The sequence below is a fragment of the Haliotis cracherodii genome, unplaced genomic scaffold, assembly GCF_022045235.1.
Source record: "Haliotis cracherodii isolate W230 unplaced genomic scaffold, xgHalCrac1.p SCAF_58, whole genome shotgun sequence".
In the NCBI taxonomy this organism is placed as follows: domain Eukaryota; kingdom Metazoa; phylum Mollusca; class Gastropoda; order Lepetellida; family Haliotidae; genus Haliotis; species Haliotis cracherodii.
The window spans coordinates 80,981-101,827 of NW_027266317.1; the positions used below are offsets into that span (position 1 = coordinate 80,981).

Sequence of the window (20,847 nt, forward strand, 5' to 3'; positions counted from 1 at the left end):
AGGGTGGTTGGCGGAGCTGATAGTTTTAGAAAGGAGGGCTGCAATATCATTACCTTTTCCTTAGTTTGTGGATAAGTTCAGAATATTGGGTGTAATAGTTGATTTTGAAATTCCCTTTATGGCTTTAATTTGTTTCAAAAGGGTTCTGGTATTTTGTTTGCCAAATTAAGGGTACTACAGAAAGTTCGGCAGTGATAATTGTGTTGCTGCCTTAAGAATTATTTTTAAAATATATTTCTTAGTTATTTTGCCAATTTCCATTTTGAATAGCCTCTCTGATTGGTTGAGAGCCTATTTGTGCCAGTGTTTCCTCGGTTTGTTTGTAACTAATGTGTAACTATGTGTAAAACCATGTTGAACTGGAAAATGTACCACAATGTATCAACTAGATGACGATTGATTTATACCAATGTGAAATTCATTGGTGCTTGATGGGAAACGTGACAATATTTTAGCAATATTTTATTCACTGCCAGCAATAAATTGTCCTTAAATTAGTGTGTGGATACAGTGTTATGGATCCACGGCAACAACTCTATTGTTTCTGGCTGCCTGTGTGAGTCTACATTGTAACAGAAGGGGTAAACTGGAAGTTACATAAATCACTGGTGCATAAAGCTGTTTTGCTAACACTGTTGGCAAACGGCATTGTAGGCAAAAGTAGGCGAGGCACTGTGCATAAAGTCGTGCATTAAGTTGTTTTGATTAGACAGTTCGCGGAGTGTACTGCTGTTGAAATAGACGACGCCCTATATATGGTTCCACTGTCCACAGTGGGGAAGTTTGTTATGTTGTTTTATAACACACTTCAATGTCTGGAACAATTGACCAATGGCGCGTGTGTATGGTCAGGGGGCTGCACGGATTACAATTACAAACAATACCAAAAACAATGTTGAGTGTAAGTAACTGAAAGACGCAATTAATAATAGTCCCTTCTAATCCCTACAACAAACATGTCATATTTTTACTTTTACAGTTGTAACCAACTAAAACACAGCCTTTAAAGAGAACCTGAAAACCGATCAAGTGTTCAATTTACTTTTAGGTATTGCAAAATTCTATAGTTATAGATGCAAATTATAAAGAGGATGGTTTTCATGATACAACATTAAAAAGATATTGCTTTCAAGACAGGTAATCAGCAGAAATTGTATGAAGCTTGGATGTTGTATCTTAAACTTTTCGAAAATGAGGAGCAATTTTTGTTTTAATTTTAGTTTCCTACTAAAACAATAATGTTAGAGACCTTGTACTTTACAGCAATGCAGTATGTTATATAAGCTTATATAATGTATGTATACTTGATATATGCAGTAAATGTGTATTACTAGAGTTTGGTTGGTTGGTTGGTTGGGTTTACGCCGCACTCAGCAATATTCAAGCTATATGACGGCGGTCTGTAAATAGTCGAGTCTGGACCAGACAATCCAGTGATTAATATCATGATCATCGATCCACGCAATTTGGATCGATGACATGCATCAACCTAGTCAGCGAGCCTGACCACCCGATCCCGTTAGTCGCCTTTTACGACAAGCATAATCACCTTTTACGGCAAGCATGGTTTGCTGAAGACCTGTTCTACTCCGGATCTTCACGGGTCGTATTACATATACTGACAGAAAAAGTAAGGGAACGGTTATAACGAGCAGGAAACTGCCGGTATGTGCTTTGTGCCCTTCTGTCACTCACATGGCAGGCTAGATACATTTGTGACAATAAGTTTCAATATCACTTTGACAATGATACTGACTTTTATGCCTTCTGTCACTCACATGGCAGGCTAGATACATTTGTGACAATAAGTTCCAATAACACTTGGACAATAATGCTGACTTTTATGCCTTCTGTCACTCACATGGCAGGCTGGATACATTTGTGACAATAAGTTCCAATAACACTTGGACAATAATGCTGACTTTGCGCCCTTTTGTCACTCACATGGCAGGCTAGATACATTTGTAACAATTATACTGGATGGTGTATTTTCAATGGCTGAGTTGAAATCTCAGCCTAAATCATTTACCCATGGTACAATAACCACTGCTACAATTTATTTCATACAGTTGTATTGGTAAGCATCCAGAAAGTATCTGAAAAAGGGTTAAGTTTTTTAAGCATAAAATAGACGGGAAAACGATGTTTTTTGCTCCGCCCAGTACAAATGTTGACGGTCATTCACATTCCGCCGATCCTTTGACGCACGATATGCCCAAGACTTCCTTCGGGAGGCAGAAGGTTTCGGGGCATGTTTTTCTCTGGTGTATGTCCATCACAGAGCAGAGAGATTTGCTGATAAAGTCAGTTTTATGATATGGAAATGGTCAATGGAATTCAGACACGCGCCAAGAAGTCAAACTAAACCATGTTACCAAGTTTATTGACATCACATAGCTATATGCACAGATAGCTCTATCGGACAATCGGTTGTGTATTATTGTTTCCTTTTTTGTTTATAAAAAGAAATACCTGTTAGTAAAGTGGGCTTCTGTCCAGGGTAGAGGAAAGCCCATGACATGTAGAACAACTCAGTACATCTTAGAGTTTTTATGGATATAACATACTTCTCACTCACACATTCACTCTAATATATACAGTTTATGTAAAGTGGGTTATATAATGTTATGATGAACATTTTCAAAAATAGATAAAACAAGCTGGATCCGCCTCTGCAAAGGTTTGATTTATAAGTGAAGGACACTTTCCATTGTAGAGAATTTGGAATGTATATTATTAAATGTGTGTATCCTGAACTTGATCGGAAAGCTGGGTTTACCTCTCAGAGAAATGTTTGTTGGTTCTCGGACAAGTCATTACAAAAACTTTTATTGGTGTAACGCACTTCAGTCCCAGTGCATGGGATAATGAAATCTCTTCAGAACGGGAATGACTTAATTGTAAATCGGCCTTAGGGAGAAGATGGGTATGGGTATGAGAAAAAATCATTTGACAAAGTGACTCTATTAATGATAGAGGACTCTCAGGCAAAGGAACAGCAGCGGCTTTTGGATTATTGTAAACAGACAGCCGTGACTTTTTTAAACCAATACACTAAATTGGTATAGCTAATGAAAAACGCAGCTCTATACCAGGGGAGTTAATCCAGGAGGATTGTATTATTACAAATAAGAATGTTGTTCTCAATAAGTGGAACCGCGAATATCAGTCTTTATATAATGTGGAATTCGGTGATTTATTTTAATAAGGCCTATTTCCTGAAAATTATAGGGGATGTTGCTAATGGAGGAGTTCTGTTATCCATGTTGACACTGGTCTTTTTCGAGGCAAATACAAGGCATGGGGTGGTCCAGATGGCAGTTAATCATGCTAAATGTGGCAAGGCAGTGGGTTTAGATTACATTTCAGCTGAAACATTAAACAAGTAAATACTGCATTATATTCTGTTTTGTGATTTGTACACATTCTTTTGAAAAAAACTGTTGTAATAAGTTTGGAAACAAAGCATTATTTATCCTATAAGAAGCGATATGGATTTGATTGGTGATTTTCCAAGGATGCGGATTGATTGATAGACACACAATACTTAGAACATATCCCCAGAAACAGTCATGGTATCATTTCGGTACGCTCATCGATAAACTTATTCCTTGGAAGAATGAGCCTTTCCAGCGATAGTACTATTGGGTAGGTGTTATGGCGATACTACTGTTACAGAGGTGGCTTGAAATGGGGCAGAATTGCGAAGTGTCATATACAGCTTGCCTCGAACTGGCCTAGAATTGTCTCATTTGGTAGATTACGAAAGACGCGTAATAATAGACACAAAATATTCATACTTGGAATATATCCTAAGAAGCCATAACACTATTTTTAGGTAAGTTTTAATATAATACATTTATTCCTTTAGGAGAAAGACCTTTTCAAGCGATACTACTATTGGGTAGTCGCTATGTACAACTTGCCTCGAAATAGCCTAGAATTGTCTCATTTGGTAGATTACGAAAGACGCGTAATAATAGACACAAAATATTCATACTTGGAATATATCCTAAGAAGCCATAACACTATCATTTAGGTAAGTATTAATATGATACATTTATTCCTTTAGGAGAAAGACCTTTTCAAGCGATACTACTATTGCGTAGTCGCTATGTACAACTTGCCTCGAAATAGCCTAGAATTGTCTCATTTGGTGGATTACGAAAGACGCGTAATAATAGACACAAAATATTCATACTTGGAATATATCCTAAGAAGCCATAACACTATTATTTAGGTAAGTATTAATATGATACATTTATTCCTTTGGGAGAAAGACCTTTTCAAGCGATACTACTATTGCATAGTCGCTATGTACAACTTGCCTCGAAATAGCCTAGAATTGTCTCATTTGGTAGATTACGAAAGACGCGTAATAATAGACACAAAATATTCATACTTGGAATATATCCTAAGAAGCCATAACACTATTATTTAGGTAAGTATTAATATGATACATTTATTCCTTTAGGAGAAAGACCTTTTCAAGCGATACTACTATTGCGTAGTCGCTATGTACAACTTGCCTCGAAATAGCCTAGAATTGTCTCATTTGGTAGATTACGAAAGACGCGTAATAATAGACACAAAATATTCATACTTGGAATATATCCTAAGAAGCCATAACACTATTATTTAGGTAAGTATTTATATGATACATTTATTCCTTTGGGAGGAAGATCTTTTCAAGCGATACTACTATTGCGTGTTCTATCAACAGCTTGCCTCGAAATAGCCTAAAATTGTCTCATGTGGTAGATTACGAAAGACGCGTAATAATAGACACAAAATATTCATACTTGGAATATATCCTAAGAAGCCATAACACTAACATTTAGGCAGGTTTAATATGATACATTTATTCCTTTGGGAGAAAGACCTTTTCAAGAGATACTACTATTGCGTAGTCGCTATGTACAACTTGTCTCGAAATGAGCCTAGAATTGTCTCATTTGGTAGATTACGAAAGACGCGTAATAATAGACACATAATATTCATGCTTGGAATTTAAACTTAGATGCCATAACACTATTACTGAGGTAAGTATTTATATGATACACTTATTCCTTTGGGAGAAAGATCCTTTCAAGCGATAATCCTATTGCCTACCTGCTACATACGCTTGCCTTGAAGTTGGTTAGTATTGTCTCATTTGGTGAATTACAAAGGACGCGGAATAATAGACACCAAATAATAATGCTTGGAATGTATCCGAAGCAAGCGCCAGACAGGGTAACAACAAGTACCATCTTATAACGTATTTTGGTATGACGCGGCCGGGGGTCGAACTCGGACCCCCCTCTCTCTGGGCGGACGCTCTACCACATCACTTTTGTGAAATAAACAAAGTAGCATTATAATAGACACATGATACCCCTACTTGGTAGATAGGTTTACACTATAAAACGCCATCATAGTATCATTTGCGTAAGCATGTGTACCATACATTTATTTACTCGGGGGCGTTTTGTCATTGTGTAGCAAAACTATTCTGGCTACTCTACGTCACATGATAAAGCGTTACGGGTATTGATATTTTATTTCATATGTATGCAAACAATTGAGACAATTTGTTTCGCAAATTAAGTTAATTTTACTTACAAAATATCTTTTTTCGCCCCAAAATTCAAAACTAAATAGTAGACCACTATAATTTGATTATTTACAAATATCATGCATGGTTTATATTAGCAAACGTATCAATTCAAAACATTTAATCATATACTCAAAATCTTCCAAGTTTACTTTTGATAAATAACAATCCGAAGATATATGATATAAAAATTTAGAATTCATTTCCTACCTCGTTATTTCAAGATTAGCATAAACATCCTGGTTGTTACCTTTGATGACCAACCCATGTGTTCTACCCTAGTCTATTGGTAAAAGTGTTTTCTGGTCATGCCGAAGGCTGTTTCAAATCCCCACAGGGTTCTCCCTTCATGATATTGCTGGAATTTGCTTGAAGCAGCGTAAAATCACCCTTAGTCACTAACTCACTATCATTTATTAGATGAAATTATCTCACTTGTGTAAGACTGACACTGCATTAAGGGGGTATCTCTTATATATACATGTTAATTATTCTCAAACTTAAGTATTTTGTCTAGTGTAACATAGATTTAAACTTTATATATCAATTTAAATGTGTCCCAAAGAGTTCCTGATGCCATATAAGGTGTATATCATTGATACCTTAAAGCAATCACTGGATTGTCCGATCCAGACTCGATTATTAACAGACCGCCATCATACAGCTGGAATATGGCTGAGTGCAGCATTAAAAAACAAACAAACAAACAAACAAACAAACATATCCCAAAGCGTATTCCAACGTTTCTCGTATTAATGCTACCAACTCATTTTCATGAATTTGTTACAAACAAATGTACCAATGTTTACCCTCTTCCCCGATTTCACACACAAAATACTGTTGATTTTACATTTAAATGGATCAATCGTTCGTAGCCATAGGCTCGGGGAAAAAACACTAAATAAATCACAATGCTTTAAGAATCTCATTTTCAAGAATATAATTATACACCAGTCAGAGATATTTTACGACCGTTTCCAAAGATTCACGGAAAGTGTTGACAATTCTTTGGGTTTATAAATAAGATAAAACATCTTCGGATGAGGATTTTCGTGTTTTATCCAACATATGCACAGTGACACAACACTCTCTGTACAAATACTTGGCACAGTTTGGAACGTCAACTACGAACAGTTGGTTGATTGTTGTTTAACAGTGCACTCGGGCAGCTGTAATGATGGTGGTGATCTGCAAGTAATCGAGTCAGGTGAGTTAATGGAAACACGTTTGCACGGGAACATTGATCATCGATCTCATACACGTTTGATAGTCAATAGTCGTTATAATCAGATGAGAGAATCTTGAATAGAGACCCACTATCGGAGGATTCTGGCATGGTTGGTACGGAGGGAGGAGGGGGGGGGGGGGGGGCGTTTATAGTTATTCGAAAGAATTACTGCACCTTAGATCCCTAATGTAAATTACCTATGTCTTCGGAATTATGTTTATCAAATAGGACTCGCATTAAGCCAAACAAGATATAATTTGATAGCCCGGTTGCCCTGTTGTCTTTGTAAGTATTACCGTTGGTGATAATTGCTAGGAATGTGACCAGTGTCATGACTGGTGAATTGTGCCTGTTCGTTCCATTGTCTTTCACCATCAGTTTGTCATGTTAGAAACAGAACTCGAATGTACCTCGATTGCTTCACTGATAATATTTGTGTCCGCAAAAAAATAGGTTTTTTTTAACTGGACTGTATATTACCACCGCCTCCGGAACCTCACAACCTCCAGTGGAAAAATACCACGAACAAGTCTACCCCGAGGGGAGGGAACAGTCACCAGTCTAGGATGATAATGAATAGTGGCATACTAAAACAATGCTTCTGAATCAAATAAAATTCCATGTGCTTTGGAAATGTTCATCAAGTTGTATCATGTAAGGTAACTTTTTCACTGTTTCATACGACATCCACTGAATACGTGCGGGCGTGCGCGTGTGCAGCATACGATCCTTCAAATTGAAGAAGAAATCGTACACTGGACTAGCTAAATGTCCTAGACAGCAAGGTATTGAGTGATAAAGTATTTTTTGGCATGTCCTTACACATGTTGTGAAGGGCTGACTGAAAAATCACAGCTTCACATGAACCATCCTGTCCTTTTCCTTCAGCACTGTAATCCCCATTTATGAACACAATAAGGCACCCGAGTGCCAGCAGAAAACACTTGATGTATTAATGTTGTTGGTTGGTTTGTTGGTTTGTTTGTTGTTTAACGCCGCACTCAGCAATATTCCAGCTATATGACGGCAGTTTGTAAATAATCGAGTCTGGACCAGACAATCCAGTGATTGCATCAACCAAGTCAGCGAGCCTGACCACCCGATCCCGTTAGTCGCATTTTACGACAAGGTGACTTTTACGGCAAGCATGGTTTGCTGAAGACCTATTCTACCCCAGAATCTTCACGGGTCTGATGTATAAATGTAAACCAGATGGTCTACAGAGCTGTCACGTACGCATCTATACATTCCACTGGAGATTGTATAGATTTCTGAATGTGTACTAAATCTCCATGCCAATTTCTATAAATTTTGCTTCAACAGTAATACCACGATAGATGCTCATGATGTTAATCAGTGGATTGTCTGGTCCAGACTCGATTATTTACAAACCGTCCTCATATAGCTGGAATATTTCTGAGTGCGACGTTAAACAAACAAACAAACAAACAAACACAAATTGTACATTGTAAATTCTGTTTTCGTGTTTAACACTGTATGACATAATTTCATGATCCCCCAAAGTACTTTAAGGGGTTGTCAAAAACTAAGTTTCTTTTTCTGTTTAGCGTCAATATGTTTAAGTTCACATTATGTTGCCTCTTCAATTTCTGACCACACCCGCAATTACGTAACGAGACGTTGTCTCTTTTTTTTAAGTTTGGGTAACACAAATCCATTCTTCCTTCAGAGGACATTATGGTGTTAGTGCAAATCCGACAATCCATGTCATGAAGCACACGCCTTTTGATTGTTAACATTCCTTCAAACTTACAGGTTTTCACGCCAAGCTGAGATTTGACTTGATACCACTTATAGCTGAGTCACTGTCAAGTTTATAAGATACAAGGACAAAGGTAATGACGTCATGTGTTTGATCCCTGACGTCACCAGTTTCAAGCCCTCTGTGAAAGATCCATCTAAATTTATCTGGTACTCTTCTGCTTGTGTCGCAACTTGCATAATTACATAGAGACTGACTCCAAATCTAATATTCTGCGTAAACCTGACAGGTACAGAAAGTAAGTAGAATAAACTCGAAATTACTGTATGTTTCATACTGTGGGTCACACATTCTTCTGATATACACACACAGATATCTATTGACACTGTTTTAAAATAGAAAATTAAACTGCATTCCTACTTCGATCTATTGTATAAAACTGTAAATGAAAAAGATGAGATATTGACAAATTTACATTATTTGTATGTGTGGGTAGAAGCGGATCCTAGAATGTCTTACTACAGCCCCTGAACCATATTCTTTTCCCTTCTGCCAAGCCCTTTCTGCAATGCAATAGCAAATTTGTCCTCAGGATCAGGAATCTCCCGTCTCACTAGGGCTCCTTTTCAATTTAAATGGAGTTGTTTCTTTCAAAAATATATATTTTCAGAGTCCAGGCGTTAGTCTAGCACTATCCAACACGACCTTGAACTTTCTTGAACAAAATGGCGACCAGGCAGTGAATTTTAAATTTGGCAACGACGATGTTAGCTGTTTTATAAGCAAAATGTGATGTGCCATGGGATACCTTATCAGCCCGTAGATACATAAGGTTTTTTTTTTCTGTACTATAAATATTTTTAAAGGATATTTTGCATTTATAGATATAGTTGTAGACACGGATCTAGCAAGACTTGCACTAGACTGCACCAACAGGCATTGGGTGCGGCCGAGGCAAGACATGCTCATTGGTGTCAATCCTCTCAGGAAATAATGAAGCAATGTTCATGAATATAATGACCGATAATTGTGAATGGAAAGCATTCTTGTATTCACAGATGCGCCGTGAGTGTATCCAGTGTGAATTTGGGTTGTTTTGACCATTTCTCATAAAAAACACAACGCTGTTTAAACTCGCATGATATCTCTCTAATAATGTCAGCCTAAAGTTTGTTAAAAAAACTCTCTTTCCAAATTACCGTTTGGTTTAAATGGCAAGCACGCAAGTGTAAGCCATTACACCTGTGTTATTTGTTCAGATAATTCAATATATGTCCAGTGGCCACTGACTATGGTATGTAAATAGCAGGTTTTGACCGTAACTTTGCCTCAGTAAAATTATGCGTAATCTTTAGAAACTACTTCTCAAGATCCAACGGGCACAGAAAACAGTAACCTTGATATGCTATATAGAAACACATCTGACTCAGAGCTGTTCCTGCTTGAAGAATGAAAAATATGAATCACTTCCAAAAAAGAAAATGGTAAAAAATCTGAAAGAATCTTTCACACTTCATTTCTCAGAGACCACAGACCAAAAGACTTTGCTATGATGTAGAATATACAATGGTACTTATAATAGAACCTATTTGTTTATTAATTGATTTTTACCTAAATTAAAGCTAACTTTTTCAAACCTTCCAAGAAACAGCTGAGGAAGCTGCAGATTTATGGGGCTCAAAGCTGTACATGCTAGTTTTGTTTGTTGTTTAACGCCTCATTCAGCAGTATTTCAGCAATATGACAGCGTCCGTAATAATAAGGTCTGGATCAGACAATCTGGTGATTGAATTAACCAATTAGGATGCCAGGACATGCATAAACCGCATAAGCAAGCCTGATATCCCAATCTCATTAGAGATACGACAAGCATGCATTGCAGAAGATCATTTGTAACCCAGATCTTCACGGATTGTTCATGCCGGTCAAATGTCTTGTTGGCATATTGGTTTAGTTTGGTTTGATTTGTTGTTTAACGCCGCACTCAGGAATATTCCTGCTATATGACGGCGGTCTGTAAATATTCTAGACCAGACAATCCAGTGATTGATATCCTGAGCATCGATCCACGCAATTTGGATCAATGACCTGCATCAACCAAGTCAGCGAGCCTGACCACCCGATCCCGTTAGTCGCCTTGCACGGCAAGCATGGGTTGCTTAAGACCTATACTACCCCGAATCTTCACGGGCCTGTTGGCATATTGAACATTAAAGACCCATTTTTTCTGAGATAGGGACCAGTATAGGAAGATGATACTTTAAATCATATATGTTGTTCAGGCCATTAAATTTATTGATCACTTTTCTTGTAAGAAATGGCAAAAATGTTTGGCAGTGCTTGAAATTAACAGAAATCATTCATGTTATGAATTGTTTTCTTATATGTTGGAAAATAAGGTGGTCCTGGGGTCCTCCAGGATTGCTGCTATAGTATTTGAATTAAGGAAGCCCCCTAAATTTTCAACTTTTCACAAGACAAGTACCCTTTGAGTCTCATAGTTAATTTCAAACCCTGTTTTACATCTCACAATATGTGGTGATGCTTAACATTGGTCTTTAATCATTGTCCCATAAAGTTCCTTTGAATATTACATTTGAACGTATGTGACCAATATTTCAAGTGTTCATTTGTCAAAACTCAAACGTGTCTAACGTGTCTAAGTCTGAGACCTGCATCACTTCGGGCATCTGGAATAGTGTTTTAAGCGACGTTATAACCCACTCACTCACTGACTCCCAATAATACTACTAAAATAGTTTTCAGCCGTATTGCAATGAAGGTGTTATATCAAGGTATGTCCGTATGGGGTGGGATGAAAGACCGATGGACTGCAATCCACACACACGGGTATGGTGCTGAAAAAACTCGATTCAAAATCAGAGGAAAATTTGGATTCGAATCCACGACTATATAGTCCTGGAACGCCCAAGGGACGCAACTCTGCACAGCGAATTGTGTCCCCATGACGACTATGTCATCCGTGACCCAATAAAACAATAACTGGTAATTGCCTTGGTTAAGTCAAATTAACTTTCCTGACCGATATAAGTCGGTAGTATATACTTTTCGTATTGGAACGCGTCATCTCAGGTCACTGATTACAATGTAAACATAATTACACCTGGCTGCGGGTTGAGTGAAGGATGACACCATGTTAAAAGTATTTTTGAAAATAAGGTATGAGAGTCGCAGTAATGTCTATACATTGTAAAGCTTGTCTTTGTTATTTTAGTGAATCATGACTATAAACATCTTGTTCTTTTTTTTCTTCCGTATATTTCTTTCCATTTTAATTCTAAATTCTTAAGGTCATGATATACTGCCGACAAAGAATAAGGGAACTATACCGCCGCGTTGCGTCTGAACTCAGGTCTTCAGCAACCCATACTTGCCGTAAATGGCGACTGTGCTTGTCGTAAGAGGCGACTGTGCTTGTCCTAAGAGGCGACTAACGGGACCGGGTGGTCAAGCTCGCTGTCAATTGATCCCAATTGCGTGGATTGATGCTCATGCTGTCAATCACTGGATTGTCTGGCCCAGACTCGATTATTTACAGACCGCCGCCATATAGCTGTAATATTGGGGTGCGGGGTTGAACAACAAACAAAACACACACTGAAATTTTACATCATGCATGGACAGCACGTCAGTGATCAGATAAAATGGCGAGGGGTACATCAGTATCCCATGTTGCCTGAACGTTTGGCAAATCAAAAAGTGTAAGTTCTCGACTGTGGTGAGAAAAGACACTCTCTTCCATAGTGACTGAACTCGCCAAATGTAAAGCATGATCTGCGGTGGGATGAGACGCCAGCCAATGTTTTTTTTTATTGTTTTGTTTCTTGCTTAACGCCGCACTCAGCAATATTCCAGCTATATGACGGCGATCTGAAAATAATCGAGTCTGGACCAGACAATGCAGTGATTGACATCGATGAGCATCGATCTACGTAACTGGGATACGATGACATGCATCAAGCAAGTCAGCGAGCCTGACCATCCGATCCCGTCAGTCGCCTCTTAAAACAAGTACGGGTTGCTGAAGACCTATTCTAACCAGGGTCTTCACAGGTCCAAATGCTCATGTAATCGCTGAATGGTGTATTACTTTAGTACAAGACAATATTGGTAGTAATTTTGCGCACATACAGACACATTATGTCACATGTACGGGATGCTATTATTCCTACGGAATACCAACAAAAAATATATGGAAAAATATGAATTGACTCTCATTTTTTGATAAACATCGCAAGCTCTTACTTTCATACATTGCTGTACTAACACTATAAATGACCTTACTCCATCGACCTCGCACAATGTGAAAATCAATTCTAAGGTTACACATCTCGAACACTTTAAGTTAGTGGAAAGATGGGAAACACTGAGTTGTGAGATTACAGCAAGGAAGTAGTTATATTGTGACAACATCCAGGCAACATTGTGTAAACGTTGTGGCTTTGCTGACTTTTCTCTTTTAGCTCTGTGTCTTGGATGAACTACTATTTCCTTATAAGGAGCTGCAGCAGCAAGCTCGGAAAACATCTAGGTGGTACGTTACTTTAAACATTAAATCTGAAACAGTAGCATTGTTGTTCACGGCCGCTCAACTACAAAACTGTAATTGTGATTTTGGGGGGAATTAGAAAACCGTCAAATTATTCAGAAATATTTTGAATCATTTTTGGTATGCTGTTATTCGCATTTTTGTAAAGATATGTATTTATTTTGCGTTGATTCCTCGTCATCATATGTTCGACTTCAGAAACACAAAAACGCCTCTTGAACATTGTGTTGATCGGTGTATATTTCAGCACGAATAACACAAACATTTCAAACAATAATATGTATCTTCCCAAAAGATTTGCTCGTATCGTTCTTTCCATCCAGTACACCCGTGAAGATCCGGGGTAGAATAGGTCTCCAGCAACCCATGCTTACCCTATAGGGCAACTATTCTTGTCGTAAGAGGCGACTAACGGGATCAGGTGGTCAGACTCGCTGACTTGGTTGATGCATGTCATCGTATCCCAATTGCGTAGATTGATGCTCATGATGTCAATCACTGCATTGTCTGGTCCAGACTCGATTATTTACAGACCGGCGTCATATAGCTGGAATATTGCTGAGTGCGGCTTGGAACAACAAACAAACAAACAAAACAAACATGCTGTCATTGCTGTGACATAACTGGCATGTGGACCCTGATGAAGCTGCTTATCCCCAGAGGTTCAGATACTAATGAAAACAAGACCAAGCAGTATTTGTGTAAAAGACTTTATTGTTCTTATCAAATGTTTGTTCATATATTCATCAATTGTTGATTTCAGAACATTGCACATTATGCCTAATACCTCTAGAAGAACTACTAGAGCACAGAGGTTGTGATGGTAGAAATTTGGCACTTACGAAACACTATGACTAGGAGAGAAAGAGACAAGAGTGTCAAATCTGTACTATACAATAGAAACGACCATACAAGACCAGCATACAAACGTCATCTATATACATGAGTATTCTATGCCAGAAGAATGCTTCCGAAGAGGACAGAAGCCTGTCAGATGGAACTTTGTGATCCGAGGTATCTAACAAAAGTCATCTTCACAAGGGCTTTCAATTTTTCAGACAATGAAAACAATTGACAAATTTGTTTTAAAAGAAAACACTGAAAAACAGTTTGGCCGGATTTCATTTAAAAGGCATCAGTAGGGTATAAAATGCATGACTATTATTTGGCTGTATTGACAATACATCACAAGAATGCTGCAAACGGGGAACTATAATCCAGAAATACATTAAGTTATGATTGATGGCAGTGACATATTTTATAATCACAGTTGCTGGGATCATAGGACCTCTTTACTTGACAAAGCACATCAGTATTGCTAGTTTCTGACCAACCAGTTGAGTACCTTCAGATAGTTTGAGCATCAGTAATGTTGTTATTGTACAGTTAAAGATTTTCTGATCCTTCGGTGCTTTGCACTGCTTTCCTGTCCAATCTCTCTTACACTAAGTCAGTGCCTTGTCAAGTAAAGAGTTATTCAGGCAATCCCGGACGTAAATAGGTTTCTTATGCGATAATAGAAAATAGAGTAAACTTGAGCATGAAACTCTCACGTCTTCGCCGCAGAAAACATAGCACCATTGAATCAGTTATAAGGCACGAGTTGGCTTGCCCTGGTAGTCAGTTATAAAATTATAGACATCAAAATTGACTTCCATAATAGTACAAACAAAAACATCACATTTTTCATGCCTTTAGGACAAAAGACAAAATTTCCCTTTTCTTGACTCATCAATATCGCCTACATGTTTTACAATACTATGAACAAGAGACCATATTATGACCATCTCACACATTTTTGATGCAAACTTGACACCTACTAACTCTAGTCCGGAGGTTTCCTGCTTTAAGTGTTTGTGAACGTGGTGAACTAAATTGTTCATTTAATTCTATAGTAGTGAGCCAGAAGCTGTATTTATTAGCAAAGTAATGACAAGTGCCACGAGCACCGTTACATTCGATGAATGGAGTGGCTCGGAAGTCTTCAAGGCAACTGCCAGGGCTGGAGAGAGACTGGCCACCGCCGCCAGGACCGGCTGCTGTGTGCTGGAACAACAGATATACATTGTGTTAATACTCGACACGGATATACATTGTGTTAATACTCGACACAAATATAGATTGTGTTAATACTTGAAACAGATATACATTGTGTTAATACTTGACACGTATATACATTGTGTTAATACTCAACACTGATATGCATCGTGTTAATACTCAACATGGATATACATTGTGTTAATACTCGACACGGGTATACATTGTGTTAATACTCGACACAGATATCATTGTGTTAATACTCAACAGAGATATACATCGTGTTAATATTTGATACGGATATGTGTTGTGTTAATACATGACATGGATATACATTGTGTTAATACTTAACATGGATATACATTGTGTTTATACTTGAGTCCATTCCATAAAGTTATTGTAGCGCTAAGGTTAACGTAACTCATAGTCTTAGGACTGTCGCTGCGCTACTATCACCTTTTGGAGCAGGGCTCTGCACCACAAAGCTTACAATCTCGTCGCAATGCCCTAAGACATAATTTGGGGAATTCATTGCAAGATCATCGGCAAAACAATGCCATGTGATGTCAGCCTAGCAACAGGGTGGCTGGGGTCATGAGTGTGCATAAGCTCCTATCAGTGATCTATCATTACTATGCGCAATGTCATTGAATAAGCTGAGGGATGTTGGGAGTTTTCAATATTTGTTCGTGACACTTGTTCTGCAGTACATGAGCATGTGCTTTGGGATTACACAATGTGTAATACAGTGTATGTTTATTGAATGGTTGAGCACTTCATTGGGGAGTAATAAATTGTGTTAATACTCAACACAGATATACATTGTGTTAATAGACAACATGGATATACATTGTGTTAATACTCGACACTAATACAGAAGCACTTCAGTAATCGGAAACCTACAGACATCTGGGTATGTACTTTAACTATAATTGCTTTAACAAGAATGAATACAAGAGTAAATACATTTGAATCTTACAAGCAACTCTCAAATATTCTAAATATTGGACAATAATGATTTACTGACATTAGAAACTATTTTCTTTCGTAATGATATTATCAATCAGATCAACCACTAAAAGGTAGTGGATTAAAGCTGTCTTAGGATAGAATAGGAAAGAAATGATATTTAAATAAAACTATGATTCTAATGTATATGTTTGATAACTGTGAATAGATGGCATAGAAGTTCAGAAAAAGAAGTTAAATATTTCTTTCAGAAGTCAGTTTCTGGACACTGATAAACTTACCATGGCAAAACTGTAACCTATCCAGAGGCCATTCCATCCATTTGGACAATCTGGTATCTGAAGCGTTTGACTGTGGACAGCGATCACATTAGCGGGAGCATCGCACACAACACAGCGACTGATATATGGACGGATTTCTCCCTCAGCTACAGGCATCATGGGAATAGGGGCAGTTGTTGAGAGCCAGTAGGACCTGTCATTTCTGCTGGCGTAGTTGCAAACGTTATCCACGTTGCAGAACAAGAAAGGCATGGTGCTGAAACGAGGCATGCAGGATCCGGCCCATCCTGAAAATCAAGAAAAACATTTAGTTAATGACAAAAAAGTTGGATTAAATACGAAACTAACATATCAAAGATGCACAAGCAACTATTTTTTTCACTCATGACCATATGTTGTTTGTAAACAATGTACTATATAGTAACACTTTTTGAAACTTAACCTTTATAAATGATCTGTCCTTATCTTTGTTTGTTTGTTTGTTGTTTAATGCTGCACTCAGCAATATTCAAGCTATATGACGGTGGTCTGTAAATAATCGAGTCTGGACCAGACAATCCAGTGATAGACATTATGACTGTCCTCATATGAACTGACGAAGTACCTTCATCGTCAGTAAACAATCATTTTTTCTGATTGATGGGTATCAACAGTTGACTGAATCTTTCATAACATATATCGTTGAGTACCCTATTTTCGAACGACACCTATTTTCAAACAGCCATATTGATAGTGATTTGTCGCATTATAACAAAAGGTGTGATGTCATCAAGGCTTGACAGTTCACACGATTGGCCTGTCAACATATGGTTCATGTGAAGTACTCTACACCTGTCAGAACATTCGTCGTCATTCAGAATTTTGGTGCCCTTGTCATGTTGAAAAGGAAGAGTGGAATAGTGTGAAGACTATAATTTGAGAAGTATTCATATTTTGTGAATAGGTTTCAAACTTTCAATCACTGTTTGAGTTTAAAAAACGACCTGGGTAATTATGTTGACAACTGTGCGCCAAAACATATCTGTTCACATGTCGAAACACTGCTAAAGTACCAAACCAATCAGGTGTTCAAAAATAGGTGTCGTCACTCGAGTGCAGCGGAAGTTTACAGACAGGGAAATGGAGGTCACGCCATTCATCGAGGACTTTTTTTATATCGGAAAGTAGCTGAATTCTATCGTTAAAGACATCACCTACTGTTATGAACCAGAATTTGAGTTTTGATTCACTCATCCCTCGAAATATCAGAAATGCCATCTTAACTGTTCAAAAATAGGGTACATCAGGATATACCCTAAGAGCAAACATGCAACTGCTCTTTTAACATTAATTGTTTACAGATGATCACCTGCCGGTTTCATTACTCCACATAATCAACTGCAAAAATCAACTAAAGATTCCTATGATTAAGAATTGACGTCAATCTTTTTTTGAATTTATGGAGGCATAAATGCGAAAACAGATTGAGGTTAATACATAATAAATATGTCAACAATGATAACTTCACAGACGGCTTATTTAATCATTGATGCAAAACAGCAATCATTAACACCAATAAGAAATCTGGGACATAGCTTAGAACAATAAGGCAACACAAGCCCTGCACTGATTTTCAACCAATCAGATGTCAGCACACACTCCCATTTGGTTTTAGAGGACAGTATATGTTTATACACCACAGGCTCCAGATGAGGGCATCATCTGCACATCACAACATTGTAGCCACCAAGTCCTGTAAAGTCAGATGGCCCTTTCTACCCCGCAGCTGATACAGGAACCCTCTGCTGTCTGTGAAGCTGTCTCACCTAAGTCTTGGTGGTGTGACTTCTCATTTCCTTCAATGTAGAGCAAGCTGTAACCATCCCACATCTGGGCTTGACCACGTGGGCAGCTGGGTACTTCCTGGGACTGGGAGTGGCGCACCAGGAGGAAGCCGGTGGGTGGGGAGCGGCCAGGCAGACCCCGGTCACCAGGCTGGCCAGATGGACCACGCTGACCTTCAGACGAGAGAGAGTTCAGGTTTTACGATAGTCAGGTATACCATACAAAAAATGTGTACCAATGTTTTCTTTCTGTATCATTTTTCAAAAAGTAAGGGATCCTGATTAATCTGGTGGATATTTTCACTGAAATAGTGTGCTCAGTCTTCACTACTAAAAATTTCCCACAAAATGTTCAGGACATTGTTTTGTTCATTGTACACGTTTTGCCAAAAAATGGGATAACTACCGAGGTTAATGTTGCCTATAATAAAACAAACATTCTGGAAATAACTTCACTCTTTTTAAGTGAGTGAGTGAGTGAGCACAGTTTTATTCCACTTTCAGCAATATTCCAGTAATATCATATTGAAGGATGCCAGAACTTTGTCATCATGAGAGAACATTGTAACACTGCCACCTCACTGTTTTCAATACTAGCATCAGTAATTAGGATTACCTGGTGTTCCTGCAGTACCGGGCAGACCATCCAGACCTCGCAGACCAGAGTTACCACGTTCTCCCTTGAATCCAGGCAGACCACTTGGACCAGGCTCACCAGGAATACCAGGAGATCCTGAAAATCAGGTCATAATAATTGTTGAAAATTTCATGTCTGAACACTTTTCCAGCATTTTGTGTCCTCTCTGTGCAATGTGCCATGTATAAAAAACCTGCATCTGCCTTAGCAAAGAGAAAAACACAAGATGGAACATCTAACATTTATGTTCCTCTTGGCTGTACATGTACATCAGTAATAAATCAAAAACTAGTCCAAAAGCAAAGAATGTTATTTTTTCACAACTGTGTGTTTGTTTGTTGTTTAATGCAGCTCTTAGCAATATTCCGGCTATATGACAACCGCCTATATATAACCTGAAGCTTTGTCTTGACTGGTGTATCCTAAAATATCTACACAGGACAATCAAGTGATTGATATAAGGATCCACACCTCTGTGTTACAATGACACTTCACCCATTTAGTAGGTTCACACGATCTGTCCTACCACAGGATCCTCCACAAACGTACTAAATCAAGAAAATAGTTATTCCAAAATAACATATGTATTTGACCATTACATTAGAACAAGCAGTCTCTCTTACCGGGGCGTCCTGGTTCTCCCTTGGGTCCGGACAGACCTGGCAGACCATTAAGACCGGGGTCTCCCTTGTATCCTCGATCTCCTTTAGGAAGTTGTTCGTAATTCACAACACCGGGCAAACCAGGCTCTCCCTTCAAACCAAAGCCACCAGGCTGACCTAAAAAAGGACAAGTAAAAGTATGCTAAAGTTAACAGTTGACATTCCACAAAACTACTTTTCAGTAATTGTTAACATATTTTGCAGTGTATGAAGTGTATCAACATAATATCAACGCCACTGACTAAACAAGCTCAATAATAACAGAGAACTGCAGCAGTGTACATGAATAGTAACTAACCAGGTGCTCCATCCAGACCGGCAGACCAGACAGAGAACTGCAGCAGTGTATATGAATAATAACTAACCAGGTGCTCCATCCAGACTGGACAGACCAGGCAGAGAACTGCAGCAGTGTATATGAATAATAACTAACCAGGTGCTCCATCCAGACTGGACAGACCAGACAGAGAACTGCAGCAGTGTATATGAATAGTAACTAACCAGGTGCTCCATCCAGACCAGACAGACCAGGCAGAGAACTGCAGCAGTGTATATGAATAGTAACTAACCAGGTGCTCCATCCAGACCGGACAGACCAGACAGAGAACTGCAGCAGTGTATATGAATAGTAACTAACCAGGTGCTCCATCCAGACCGGACAGACCAGACAGAGAACTGCAGCAGTGTATATGAATAGTAACTAACCAGGTGCTCCATCCAGACCGGACAGACCAGGCAGAGAACTGCAGCAGTGTATATGAATAGTAACTAACCAGGTGCTCCATCCAGACCGGACAGACCAGACAGAGAACTGCAGCAGTGTATATGAATAGTAACTAACCAGGTGCTCCATCCAGACTGGACAGACCAGACAGAGAACTGCAGCAGTGTATATGAATAATAACTAACCAGGTGCTCCATCCAGACCGGACAGACCAGACAGAGAACTGCAGCAGTGTATATGAATAGTAACTAACCAGGTGCTCCATCCAGACCAGACAGACCAGGCAGACCAGCCTCTCCCTTTGGTCCCAGGAGTCCAGGAAGACCAGGAAGACCACTCTCTCCCTTCTGACCAGAGATGCCAGGGAGTCCAGGCAAGCCAGAGTTACCTGAATGAAAGGTCATTGAGAATTCAGTTGAGATTCAATATGGTTACATTCTTCATGTACAACATCACAAGCTACTAGGGCTACAAAGTGTTTACTACAATTTGATATCCCAAAATATCATCAATGTATTAAGTACAGGAAGATAAGGCACACACCAAACATGAAACCTTGACTGATCATGTTTACAATCTGCTGCCTAATGAAACGGT

The 20,847-nt window shown here is 38.6% G+C and overlaps 1 protein-coding gene across 1 annotated transcript in view; it reads right to left on the bottom strand.

Moving 5' to 3' along the window:
- Positions 1–13,811: 13,811 nt before the first annotated feature.
- Positions 13,812–20,847, bottom strand: part of LOC139444585 (collagen alpha-2(IV) chain-like) — a 32,842-nt gene continuing 25,806 nt past the window's right edge. Inside the window, exons 33-38 of the mRNA XM_071225487.1 lie at positions 20,504–20,638; positions 19,488–19,643; positions 18,844–18,960; positions 18,210–18,401; positions 16,405–16,691; positions 13,812–15,163 (exon numbers count right to left, since the gene is read on the bottom strand). Coding sequence (XP_071081588.1) covers positions 14,906–15,163; positions 16,405–16,691; positions 18,210–18,401; positions 18,844–18,960; positions 19,488–19,643; positions 20,504–20,638 — 1,145 coding nt within the window. The 3' untranslated portion in view covers positions 13,812–14,905. The remainder of the gene's footprint in view (positions 15,164–16,404; positions 16,692–18,209; positions 18,402–18,843; positions 18,961–19,487; positions 19,644–20,503; positions 20,639–20,847) is intronic.